This window comes from Microcaecilia unicolor, chromosome 3, assembly GCF_901765095.1.
Source record: "Microcaecilia unicolor chromosome 3, aMicUni1.1, whole genome shotgun sequence".
Taxonomy (NCBI): Eukaryota; Metazoa; Chordata; class Amphibia; order Gymnophiona; family Siphonopidae; genus Microcaecilia; species Microcaecilia unicolor.
Window position 1 is genome coordinate 63,979,453 of NC_044033.1, and position 12,157 is coordinate 63,991,609.

Sequence of the window (12,157 nt, forward strand, 5' to 3'; positions counted from 1 at the left end):
TAAAGTAAGGATTTAGTAGCCCGCTTATGTAACAGCCTATTCAAAGCTGCTTGAGCAGCCAATAATGACTCTGTAGCCCTAACTGATCGTTGAACCCCAAAAGTGATCCTGTCACAAATTCCTTGTTTCTCAAGGCGCAGAATTTCTTTATCTCTCATACGCTGCATATACTATTATTTCACCCTAAAAAAAGAAGGGGTTGATTGACATAATCTGCATTGTGAACTTAATAATCAGACCACTTGTTCGGTGAAAAGGAATGAAATGATGGATCCCAATACAGGTCAATAGGAAATTTCCAGTGAAATGGAGAACGGTCCACAGGCGACAGATCTAAGGAGATCCAAATTAAGGCATGATCTGAAATGCCATATGGACCAATCTCCAAGGTAACTAAATTTCAAAATAAAGAGTCAGAAACCAAAATATAACCGATCTTGACTGAGTAGAATGTGCCCTGGAAAAATGGGTATAATCCCGCTCCCCCGTATGAAACAGACGTTATGAATTCACAAGAGCTAGGGTGTTGCAGAGGAGAGACGTAAGCCCCGGGATAAATGAACCCATAAATCATCCTTTGGATGGGACCTATCCAGGGCCAGCTCATATACTATATTATATCATTCACATATGGGAGCAAAACATTGAGCAATCTAGCAAAAAGAAACAAACTTTTAACATAGGTGTTATGATAAAAGTTTTTTTTTTTGCTATTTTGCTCAGTGTGTTGGATGCGTATATATTACATAATATAGAATGTTTATTAATAGGTACTTTGGCCAAGACAAAGTGGCCTTCCAGATCCTGAGTCTCTGAATGTATCTGGATATCCAAAGATTTCTGAAACAAAATTAGGACTCCAGCCCTTCTCTGAATGGCAGGAGACTCTACAAGAGAGCCCACCCACCATTTCTGGAATTGTTGATGTTCCTGTGAGGAGGGATGTGTCTCTTGCAGCATAGCAATGTCCACCTGATTCCTATTCAAGCACTGCAAAATTTTCTGACGTTTTATAGGAGAAGTCACCCCTCCTATATTCCAAGAAGATAATTTAAGAGGATTCAAATCAACCATCTGTATCCTGTAAAAACTCAAGAATAAACACAAACTTAGAGTGTGCAAGGGCCTTCCCAGCCAGAGGCCTCGCCACTCTCCTAAGCATGTGAAAAAAGAACCAAGGTACATCAACCAAACCCCCATAGACCCCATTAAAAGCATTAAGAACAATAGCTTTGCAAAAACTAGCCAAAAAGAAAAACCAACAAGAAAAAAACAAAATAAACCGCCCTTCCCTTCCACCCCACCCAGTCCCATCTCCCTCCCCCCTCCAAAAAGTACTAACCGCCCTACCATGAAGACCAAGGTCAATGTCAGAAACAAATCCTCCTGTTCCTCATCTCCTCAAAAAAGAGCACAAACTGTAAACTGAGTCCCATCTAAAGAATAAAGCATAAATAAACACAGTCCAGAGTCGTATGGTAAAATAAGGGAGGCGAAGAGAAAAAAAAAATCTCTAAGCTTCCAATGAAAGCAAAATCTGAGAAATATGCAAACCATGTCTATGTTGGGAATCATATGTAGGCAGCTCCCCCCCCCCCCCCCCCGAAAAAAAAAGAAAGCATCTTTGCTGTCGAAGTGCAAGTAGGCGTCCCTGAAGGCTCCAGAGAGTCTCCACCTCTAACTATCCCGGATTTCCACATTCACATTGAGAATAAGCAAATATGCAGCCCAGGACCAGCGAGGATAGTGGACGGCAGACTTATACGGTCTGTGCCAGAGCCAGTGATGGGAGGCGGGACTGGTGGTTGGGAGGCAGGAAATACTGCTGGGCAGACTTGTACGGTCTGTGCCCTGAAAAAGACAGGTACAAATCAAGGTAAGGTATACACATATGAGTTTATCTTGTTGGGCAGACTGGATGGACCATGCAGGTCTTTTTCTGCCGTCATCTACTATGTTACTATGTTAACAGTGTCCAGTTGGTTCTGGCCATTTTTCAGCAAATTGAAGAGGTTCAACCTCTTAGAGAAAAGGTGTGTGTTACCCGCATTATGGACCCAAAGCTTAGCGGGATATAACAATGTAGAGGGCACTTTTTCTGATGTAGAAGAAAATATGTTGGAATGAATTCCTTGCAACAGGCCGCCACAGAGGTGGAAAAGTACTGAAAACACAGTACTTTATTATTAGCAAAATTTAAGGAGCTTAACAATCAGGTAGTCCGAAGAATCTCTTGTTTGTGAACATAGTTCAAAACTTTCAGAGTAATCATGCGGGGATATAACTGTGCCAAGCTGATGCGCCTGCTCAGTCCTTAAGGAGCCCGCTGCAGTGGTCAGCTTTAGTTCCTGCGACAGCCAGTTCTCAAGGAACCCCTGCAACTCCGAATCTTTAACGGTCTTGGGGATTATAATCAGCCGAAGATTATGCTGCCGAGAGCGGTTTTCCAAGTTGTCCACCTTTTCCTCCAGTTTGTCCAATTTAGATTACAAGTGAAGTCGCTGAGCTTCCTGCAGCAGATGTTTGTACTCAGATCATCAGATAAATGCTGTTGATAGTGATTGAAATCCAAATGTAATTGCACTATTCACCCGTCTAAGGAACCGAGCTTTGTGGAAATCTCCTGAGGCTGAGATTCAATAAGAAAGAGCAAAGCCACCTTGACCTCTGTTGCTATTTCGGTGACCCATGCGGAGCTAATAGAGGCAGGTCCAGCAGTCTCTTCATCCACCATCTTGGTGTTGCTGGTCCATGTTCAATCCCAGTTGTTTCACGGGATTTTAGAAGCCATCTGTGCTGATAAATATCAGAAATTCAAACATATCAGTCCTTTTATTTCTTCTTAAGGTATTAAAAATATTCTCCAAAGTAATCCAACTGATGCAATAAATTTGATGAAAAACTTCAGTTTTATTAATGTACAATTGCCCTTTTAAATAAATGTTCTTCAATGTTTAATAACTCAAAAAGTACTTCATACATATTCTTAGATCACTTATTGCTGTAAACAGAACTCCTCCACCAACATGCGGCATGTTTCGCAAATTGCTGTCTCAGGATGTGGTCCACTTAACTTATACTGACAGTCGCACACTTTCTATTGGTATTCGCCATTATTATAATTGATTTGTTACCCTTGTTGTTTTTCATTGACCATTTAAGTGGATAAATATCAGAAAAGCACCCCATGGAGGCCCAGACAGCTCCCCAAAACAGTAAAAATACTTCAGGTGGGTAAATGCCGATGAAGAAGATAGATATTACCCTTGGGGTCTAGAAGCTGTTCTCACCAGCGCCTGCTCTCTAACTCTGTATCATGTGACCCCCCCCCCCCCCTCAATAAAAAATGTAATAAAACACAGTGAGCCAGCAGAGTGCAACCTTTGGCCTTAATGTTTCTTTCCCAGTTGCCTAAGAAGAAAAACATGTCTTAATAAAATAATCTTTAATTGCTTCCTAAACCCACATTAAAAGAAAATTGCCTCTAGCTTAGATTGTTGGGAGAATGAGTAGTAATATTACTGTGAGGCACCCTGACAAAATAGCCCAGACAGAACAGCCTTGTAACAAAATGGCCCCTCCCACAAAATAGCCCCTAGACAAAAATAATAGATCACAAAAAATGATGATAAACTACAAGTGAAATCTTTACTGATAAAAGCTCTTACCAGCATTGCATTGTATATATAAATAAACAAAATTCAAAAGCTACCAACTGTTATTCATGATCTGTTCTGCTGTTTAAGGAAACTATTCTTCCATCAACATGCTAAGTAAAAAAAACCCCAATATTGTCATCATTTTCATAGTCTTACCAACCTTATCATGTTTGGCAAGGTAAGATTATTAGGAAAAAAAAATGCAGTTCCATATTCTGGGCAGCCTGAGAGGGCCCTTTTGTCGGGGGGGGGGGGGGGGGGGGGGCTAATTTGTCAAGGGCTATATTGTGGGCAGGCCGTTTTATGTCGGGGATATTATGTCGGGAGCTTTTTTGTCGGGCTATTTTGACCGGGTACCTTACTATGAGAATAAACTATACAAAGACAGACATTTTATGAATGGTTGTAATTGGAAGTTAGGGAACACAATTTTGTTTCACACGTAAGAAATCGGAGTGAAAGTGAAAGGAGCAGCTTTCCATCTTTATTACTTTTTCTGCTTTTTCACAATACAGTTTAATTCTCATTTCATAATCCTTTTGTATTGATAGAAGTTCTTGAAGCAGAAGTAAAGGAGGTTCTTCTGGATATTAAATACCCTGCAACAAAGAAACAGGTAAGTTTGAAAGTCATGTGCTTGTGCTGCTGCTGTTTCATTCTCATGGCTAACTTAATCTGGTTAACGTTTCTGACAGGCTCTGGAAAGCATCCTGGCAAGTGACCGCCTGTTGCTAAGCTCCCTGACAAACATAACCCAGACGTTGACGGACACATTGAAAAGCCAGGGTAAGCGCATGCACATATCCAATCCTTAAGACTTGGGATGTCAGTTTCCATAGTTTTATACTTTATTTTCATGGACAATGATCATTATAAGGCAGTTTAAAGACATATTCAACATGAATATTTTTTCTGTTAAAATAAGTACATAAGTAATGCCATACTGGGAAAAGACCAAGGGTCCATCGAGCCCAGCATCCTGTCCACGACAGCGGCCAATCCAGGCCAAGGGCACCTGGCAAGCTTCCCAAACGTACAAACATTCTATACATGTTATTCCTGGAATTGTGGATTTTTCCCAAGTCCATTTAGTAGCGGTCTATGGACTTGTCCTTTAGGAAATCGTCCAACCCCTTTTTAAACTCTGCTAAGCTAACCGCCTTCACCACTTTCTCCGGCAACGAATTCCAGAGTTTAATTATGCGTTGGATGAAGAAACATTTTCTCCGATTTGTTTTAAATTTACTACACTGTAGTTTCATCGCATGCCCTCTAGTCCTAGTATTTTTGGAAAGTGTGAACAGACGCTTCATATCCACCTGTTCCACTCCACTCATTATTTTATATACCTCTATCATGTCTCCCCTCAGCCGTCTCTTCTCCAAGCTGAATAGACCTAGCCTCCTTAATCTTTCTTCATAGGGAAGTCGTCCCATCCCCACTATCATTTTAGTCGCCCTTCGCTGCACCTTTTCCAATTCTATATTTTTTCTTGAGATGCGGCGACCAGAATTGAACACAATACTCAAGGTGAGGTCGCACCATGGAGCGATACAACGGCATTATAACATCCTCACACCTGTTTTCCATACCTTTCCTAATAATACCCAACATTCTATTCACTTTCCTAGTCGCAGCAGCACACTGAGCAGAAGGTTTCAGCGTATTATCGACAACGACACCCAGATCCCTTTCTTGGTCTGTAACTCCTAACGTGGAACCTTGCATGATGTAGCTATAATTCGGGTTCTTTTTTCCCACATGCATCACCTTGCACTTGCTCACATTAAACGTCATCTGCCATTTAGCCGCCCAGTCTCCCAGTCTCGTAAGGTCCTCTTGTAATTTTTCACAATCCTGTCGTGATTTAACAACTTTGAATAACTTTGTGTCATCAGCAAATTTAATTACCTCGCTAGTTACACCCATCTCTAAATCATTTATAAATATATTAAAAAGCAGCGGTCCTAGCACAGACCCCTGAGGAACCCCACTAACTACCCTTCTCCATTGTGAATACTGACCATTTAACCCCACTCTCTGTTTCCTATCCTTCAACCAGTTTTTAATCCACAATAGGACATTTCCTCCTATCCCATGACCCTCCAATTTCCTCTGTAGCCTTTCATGAGGTACCTTGTCAAACGCCTTTTGAAAATCCAGATACACAATATCAACCGGTTCCCCTTTGTCCACATGTTTGTTTACTCCTTCAAAGAACTGAAGTAAATTGGTCAGGCAATGATTTAAGACCTTCCTATTAATAGGTGGAATTAATGACAGCTAGGTTTTTTTCCATTGTTTTTGCTTTGACTTCCTGTGATGTTCCCTATATGTCTTTATTTTTGTTACAAAGTATTAAGAAATTTGAGATCATGAAGATAAAAAGGAAAAAGATGGCTGGTGTTAAAACATGCTTGGGCCAGGATAGAAATTTTAAGAGAGTTCCAAAGTCCACCAGTAGGCTGTATCTCCTTCAGGTTTAGATAGGCTTAGAGTCCCTTGTAGCAAGGGAACACAGAACAACTGCCCTGTTTGCACTGCCTTCTTAACACCAGTTCTGAATATGGCACAATTTCATTAGACCCCCATCATAGAAGTAAGAACGCAGCAAGAAGGATTTCTTTTTCTCTGAATTTATTAGTAAAGTGGCAAAAGAACTGGGCTTTGGGACCTCGTAGGTTTTCTCAGTTTCTATATTAAATCAATTCACACACACTTAAACAATCTCTGACCACACTCTCACACTCTGGTTCCTGACTTAGAAAAAGAACTCATTTAAACCACAGACATCAGTTCACATCAGGGACAGACAGTCATACTTTACCAGGGCCGCCGAGAGACTGGGCCGGGCCCGGGACAAGGCCGCCCCTGGGCCCCCCCCCCCACCCCCACTGCCGGGCCATTGCACTATATGTAGATCCTTCAAGAGGTAGTGTGTCATGATTTAGGCTCTACACCTTTTCTGATGTTTTGGTGCCACCTCAGTAAAGCCAAAACACAATCTCTCCACTGCAAAACACTATACACAAACTTGTGCAAAAACCCACTCATAACCTTACCAAACCATAACAGCACTAATTCCAAGGACAGGACGAACTACAACCTTATGCGTGGAAAGGCAGCACTATAATTACACCGGGCTCTAAAACACCAGTACACAACCTAATAAAAAACAAAACAAAAAGGGCTGCAAATACTACACACTAGCAGAATACTGTACCTTGATCACACATGAAAAACACATGGCAACAGATATGACATAAGGAACTAGAAATAAAAAAATATGAAGGCAAAATACTGAACTAGAAAGTTACCTCAAGAAGTCAGACTCAGCATGCAGCAATACTAGAAAAATTGAAACCTGCATGAAAAATATCACAGATACACATTTCCAAAAGCTGACATATTCCAATTAATAAATTCTGAATAAAATACTTTTTTCTACCTTTGTTGTCTGATCATAGTTTTTCTATTTGCTTTGGTCCCAACTTCTGTTTTATGCAGTGTCTTCTTTCCATTTGATATTTTTTTCTCTCACCATCCTCCTGTGTCCTTATGCGTCCTGTCTACCATCTGTAGCCCTGTCCCTATCCTTCCTCAAGTTTCGGCATCTGTCCTGAAAGTGTTCCGATCCAGCCCTTAAATTGAGCATTTCTCCTCACTCTCCTCCCCTCCATCCATGTGCATGTATTTCCTGTCTTCCCTCCCCTCCATCCATATCCAGCATTTCTCCTCTCTTCCTTTTCCCTCCATCCGTGTGCATCTCCTTCCTTTGTCTTTCCTTCCCTTCATCCTTGTCCATCATTTCTTCTCTCTTCCCTGCCCTCCACTCCATCCATCCATGTTCAGCTTTTCTTCTCTCTTCCCTTCCCTCCATCCATGTGCATCTCCTTCCTGACTTCCCTCCCCTCCATCTATCCATGTCCAGCAACTCCTCATTCTCTCCTGGCCTCTCCTCCATCCAACCATATCCAGTAAATTTCCTCTCTCCCCTGCCCCCTCCAATCATCCATCCATGTTCAGCAGTTCTTCTCTCCCCTCTGCCCTGCCCAGCAATCTCTTCTCTCTCCCCCCTGCCCTTTTGTCCAGCAATCTCTTCTCTCTCCCCAGTGCCCTCTTGTCCAGCGATCTCTTCTCTCTCCCCAATGCCCTCTTGTCCAGCGATCTCTTCTCTCTCCCCCTGCCCTCTTGTCCAGCAATCTCTTCTCTCTCCCCCCTGCCCTCTTGTCCAGCAATCTCTTCTCTCTCCCCCTGCCCTCTTGTCCAGCAATCTCTTCTCTCTCCCCCCTGCCCTGCCCTCTTGTCCAGCAATCTCTTCTCTCTCTCCCCCTGCCCTCTTGTCCAGCAATCTCTTCTCTCTCCCCCTGCCCTCTTGTCCAGCAATCTCTTCTCTCTCCCCCCTGCCCTCTTGTCCAGCAATCTCTTCTCTCTCTCCTGCCCTCTTGTCCAGCAATCTCTTCTCTCTCCCCCTGCCCTCTTGTCCAGCAATCTCTTCTCTCTCCCCCCTGCCCTGCCCTCTTGTCCAGCAATCTCTTCTCTCTCTCCCCCTGCCCTCTTGTCCAGCAATCTCTTCTCTCTCCCCCCTGCCCTGCCCTCTTGTCCAGCAATCTCTTCTTTCTCCCCCCTCTGAGATCCAAGGCCTGCCCCCCCCCTCCGAGATCCAAGGCCTCCCCCCTCCCTCCAAGATCCAAGGCCCTTCTACTACTGCTTATCATTTCTATAGCGCTACTAAACTCCCTCCCTCCCTCCCTCCCTCCCAGATCCAAGGCCCCCCTCTCCTTCCGTCCATCTGACTGAATTCCAAGGCCCCCCTCCGTCCCTCCCTCCGAATTGCAAAAGCGATCTTGTTCTTACTTCGTTGGGGGTTGGCGAGAGCAGCATGCAGAAGAGAACGCAGGGAAAAGCGTGCAGGCTCCCGCTTCAGCCTTCCCTCGTTGTCTGTGGTCCCGCCCTCAAAGGCGGGACCAGAGCTGAGAGACAGACAACGAGGGAAGGCTGAAGCGGGAGCCTGCACGCTTTTTACTACGTCTGCGTGCTGCTCTCGCCGTAACCCCCGACGAAGTAAGAACTGAACAAGATCGCTTTTGCAATTCGGAGGGACCTAGGAGTCGGACGGAGGGGCGACCACCCACGGACTCGGCGCCGGGCCCCCCTGGAGGCCCGGGCCCTTTTGTCCCCCCTGTCCCCCCCTCTCGGCGGCCCTGTACTTTACACACTCATCCTGAAACTGGTCGGTTCCTAAGCAGATGGGAGACCTGTGCTGATTGGGTCAGGAGTCATGCCACACTGTACCAGCTCAAAATGTGTCAGCCCTAATCCCCTGAGTCACAAGCAAAAAAAAAATATTAATTAGTTCTTGAAGTCTCCTCCTAATGCACCTTTGCTTAGAACCTCCTTTCTCACAGCCCTCACACCTGCTAGTGTTACACCCCTTCCCGTGCACTCCGCTCCATGGATAAATCCTTCTTATCTGTTCCCTTCTCCACTACTGCCAACTCCAGACTTCGCACCTTCTGTCTCGCTGCACCCTACGCCTGGAATAAACTTCCTGGGCCCTTACGTCTTGCCCCATCCTTGGCCATCTTTAAATCTAGACTGAAAGCCCACCTCTTTAACATTGCTTTTGACTCGTAACCACTTGTAACCACTTGCCTCCACCTACCCTCCTCTCTTCCTTCCCGTTCACGTTAATTGATTTGATTTGCTTACTTTATTTTTTTTTGTCTATTAGATTGTAAGCTCTTTGAGCAGGGACTGTCTTTTTTTCTATGTTTGTGCAGCGCTGCATACGCCTTGTAGCGCTATAGAAATGCTAAATAGTAGTAGTAGTACGTCAACTCAATTCACACACAGGTGAGACAGGCCGCTCCAACCAGTCTTTTGTTCAGTTCAGTCTGGCCAGGGTAATAGAACTAGAACTCAGTACACACACCCACACCCATACCTAACTTTTAGGTTACACAGCTCTACATCTCTTTATTCTCCTCCATCCCTTATAGGTTATCAGATAGCCGTCTAACAGTATAAGTTTTGCAGTATCTCACCAAGTGTATGAATATAACAATCTGCTTCGTCCTCTAAATGCGTTGTCTTTAATTCAAAACAGCAGGCAGAATCATGCACAAAAGATAGGTGCACCACCCAGAACTTTATGCTTGGTCCATAGTGTTAAGGTGCCCAATTTGACTTAGAAAACACAAAAGTGGTCCTTGATACCGTAGCCGCCTGCACAGTGAAAGGGCACGCCTGCCTGCCTAGGAATTTTGCAAAGCATCTTTTCCCCATACCTTAGTTCTGGCATCTGGATGGCTGATTGCTGTCACTGCTCAGCATCCAGCAGGTGGTGGGTTAGGATCCCAGCGAAGAGCCCCAAATTGTAAATAATTTAGTCTGTCTGAAGAAGAGTTACTTTTATTCAGGAAACCATTTACCTGAAGTCAGAAATACAGAACTGATAACACAGTATGCTACACTGGTTCTGTCTCCAACATTCTACCAAGCACAGTATATTTCTTAGTTTGTTTATTTTTCAAGAAAGAAATTGAGTTCTGCTACCTACAGCATATAATTATCTTTACTTTCTCACACTCTCAAGCTTAAAGTCAAATGACCTCCTGTCACTAGCAACATATCTTCCCATGCTGGTCTCAAGCCTTGACTTAAGCGGACAAATTTCCACTTTTTCTAAACTAAGGTACATTTCTTTCTATTTTTCCTAATGTATTTTATTCTACAAATTAACCCTACTACTTCTGGATACTAAAGTTCAGCTTCACATTCACACATGGATTTTATAGGAAAAAAGTAGCCCCAAGCACATGTCTCATGATGTGTAGCAGGAAATAATTTCTTCTCTGGGTTGTCTTGGCCAAAGTTGGATAAATCTGCTTGAAGTTTGTGAAAGTACTAACACAATCATGTTTGTATTGTTCAGAAGCAAAGATGACCAAAAGGGCGTTTTTTGTCTTGTTCTTAGGCAGATTTTTTTTTGAAAAAGGCAGTTAGGAGAAGACTATCCAAAATTTTATATGGGCCTCTTTCTCCATCTGATTACCTGTTTGTGTTTTTCCACAGCTAAAAAATATAGATGCTAAGACATTCAAAACCTTCATAAGATATTCCTTAGGGATCCTTTGAGTTGATATGCTCTGTGTTCTGCAGAAATTGAAAAGTCAGAAATTTAATTGCCTATTGTCATCATCCTTCTCCACCTTTTGATGAAGAAATACTATCTTACAGCAGGGCAGAATTAACAGATCTTAAGTCCATTCTCCAGTGCCTTTAGTTTTCTCTTGAACTCCTTGGAGCTAGACTTTTGATTTTGCACCAGTCAATTTTCATTATGTACTAAAAAAAACCCCAAAGAAAACCGCAATCTCAAATGAACAATAAAGACCAAAAAGCATATATGACATGTTTGTTTATTGGTTCTTAATACACCGCCTTTCAGGGCCTACCAATTAAAATAGTTTACATAAAAACAAAGAGGGGGGAAGAAACACCAACTTATTGATGAGAAGGATGGAGTTCCATTTGAACCAGTCGATAGTCTTGCCAACATTCTTTCTCTGACCTCAAGCCCATCCTGGTGAAATCACAGTGCACACCTTAGACTGCAAGCAAGCATTGGCCTTTTACTTGGAGAGGACTAGGCCCTACAGACAGTCCACCCAGCTTTTTGTTTTTTTTTGATCCCAGCAGGGAGGGAGGGTCACCATCGAGTAATGCACCATCTCCAACTGGCTAGCAGATTGCATTTCTTTCACTTGCGCCCAAGCTGGTTTGGCCCTTGAGGTTCATGTCAAGGTTGTGGCCATGGCTGCTTCAGCCTCCATTGAAGAAATTTGCCAAGCTGCAACATGGTCTTTGGCCCACACATTTACATCTCACTGCTGTTTGAGCAGGATACCCAACGCAACGGTCTGTTTGGATAGACAGTTCTGCAGAATTTGTCTGTCTTAGAGTCCACCCTTCTAGGCCTGTTTCGTTGTGTTCCAGGCTGCGCTCTCATTCAGATTGTATATAGTTTCAAGTTAATCTGTGTTTGACCTCACCGTTGTGCAGTCCAGTTGACTAATGCTTATTTTTTTCATTGAGCCTGGTAGCTAGGGATTCCCACATTTGAGAATCATAGGTCTGATTGTCCTCAGAGAAAGCAAAGATATTTACCTGTAGCAGGTTTTCTCTGAGGACAGCAGGCCTTAAATTCTCACATACCCTCTCATCTCTTCTTTTGTGCTCTTGTATTGTAATCTTGGTCCCGCAGTCTCATTGTGGGCTGGAAGGTACTCGCACATTTGTGGTAAAGCGCAACTCGCACGCCAAAGAGCTCTGTAAAAGCTTGTCACAAGCTCCGGACCAGGCAGTACGAATTGCGTTACCCATATGTGAGAATATAATAAGGCCTGCTGTCCTTGGAGAATACCTACTTACAGGTAAAGTATCTTTGCTTTATCTCAGCAAAGGAATGCTCAGCTGAGCTGCTTGCATTGCCA

The 12,157-nt window shown here is 43.4% G+C and overlaps 1 protein-coding gene across 2 annotated transcripts in view; it reads left to right on the forward strand.

Moving 5' to 3' along the window:
* Positions 1-12,157, forward strand: part of RAB3GAP2 (RAB3 GTPase activating non-catalytic protein subunit 2) — a 284,414-nt gene that overhangs the window by 138,677 nt on the left and 133,580 nt on the right. For both annotated transcript variants that reach the window (XM_030196010.1, XM_030196011.1), the window contains exons 17-18: positions 4,211-4,275; positions 4,355-4,445. In XM_030196010.1, the coding sequence (XP_030051870.1) occupies positions 4,211-4,275; positions 4,355-4,445 (156 nt within the window). The remainder of the gene's footprint in view (positions 1-4,210; positions 4,276-4,354; positions 4,446-12,157) is intronic.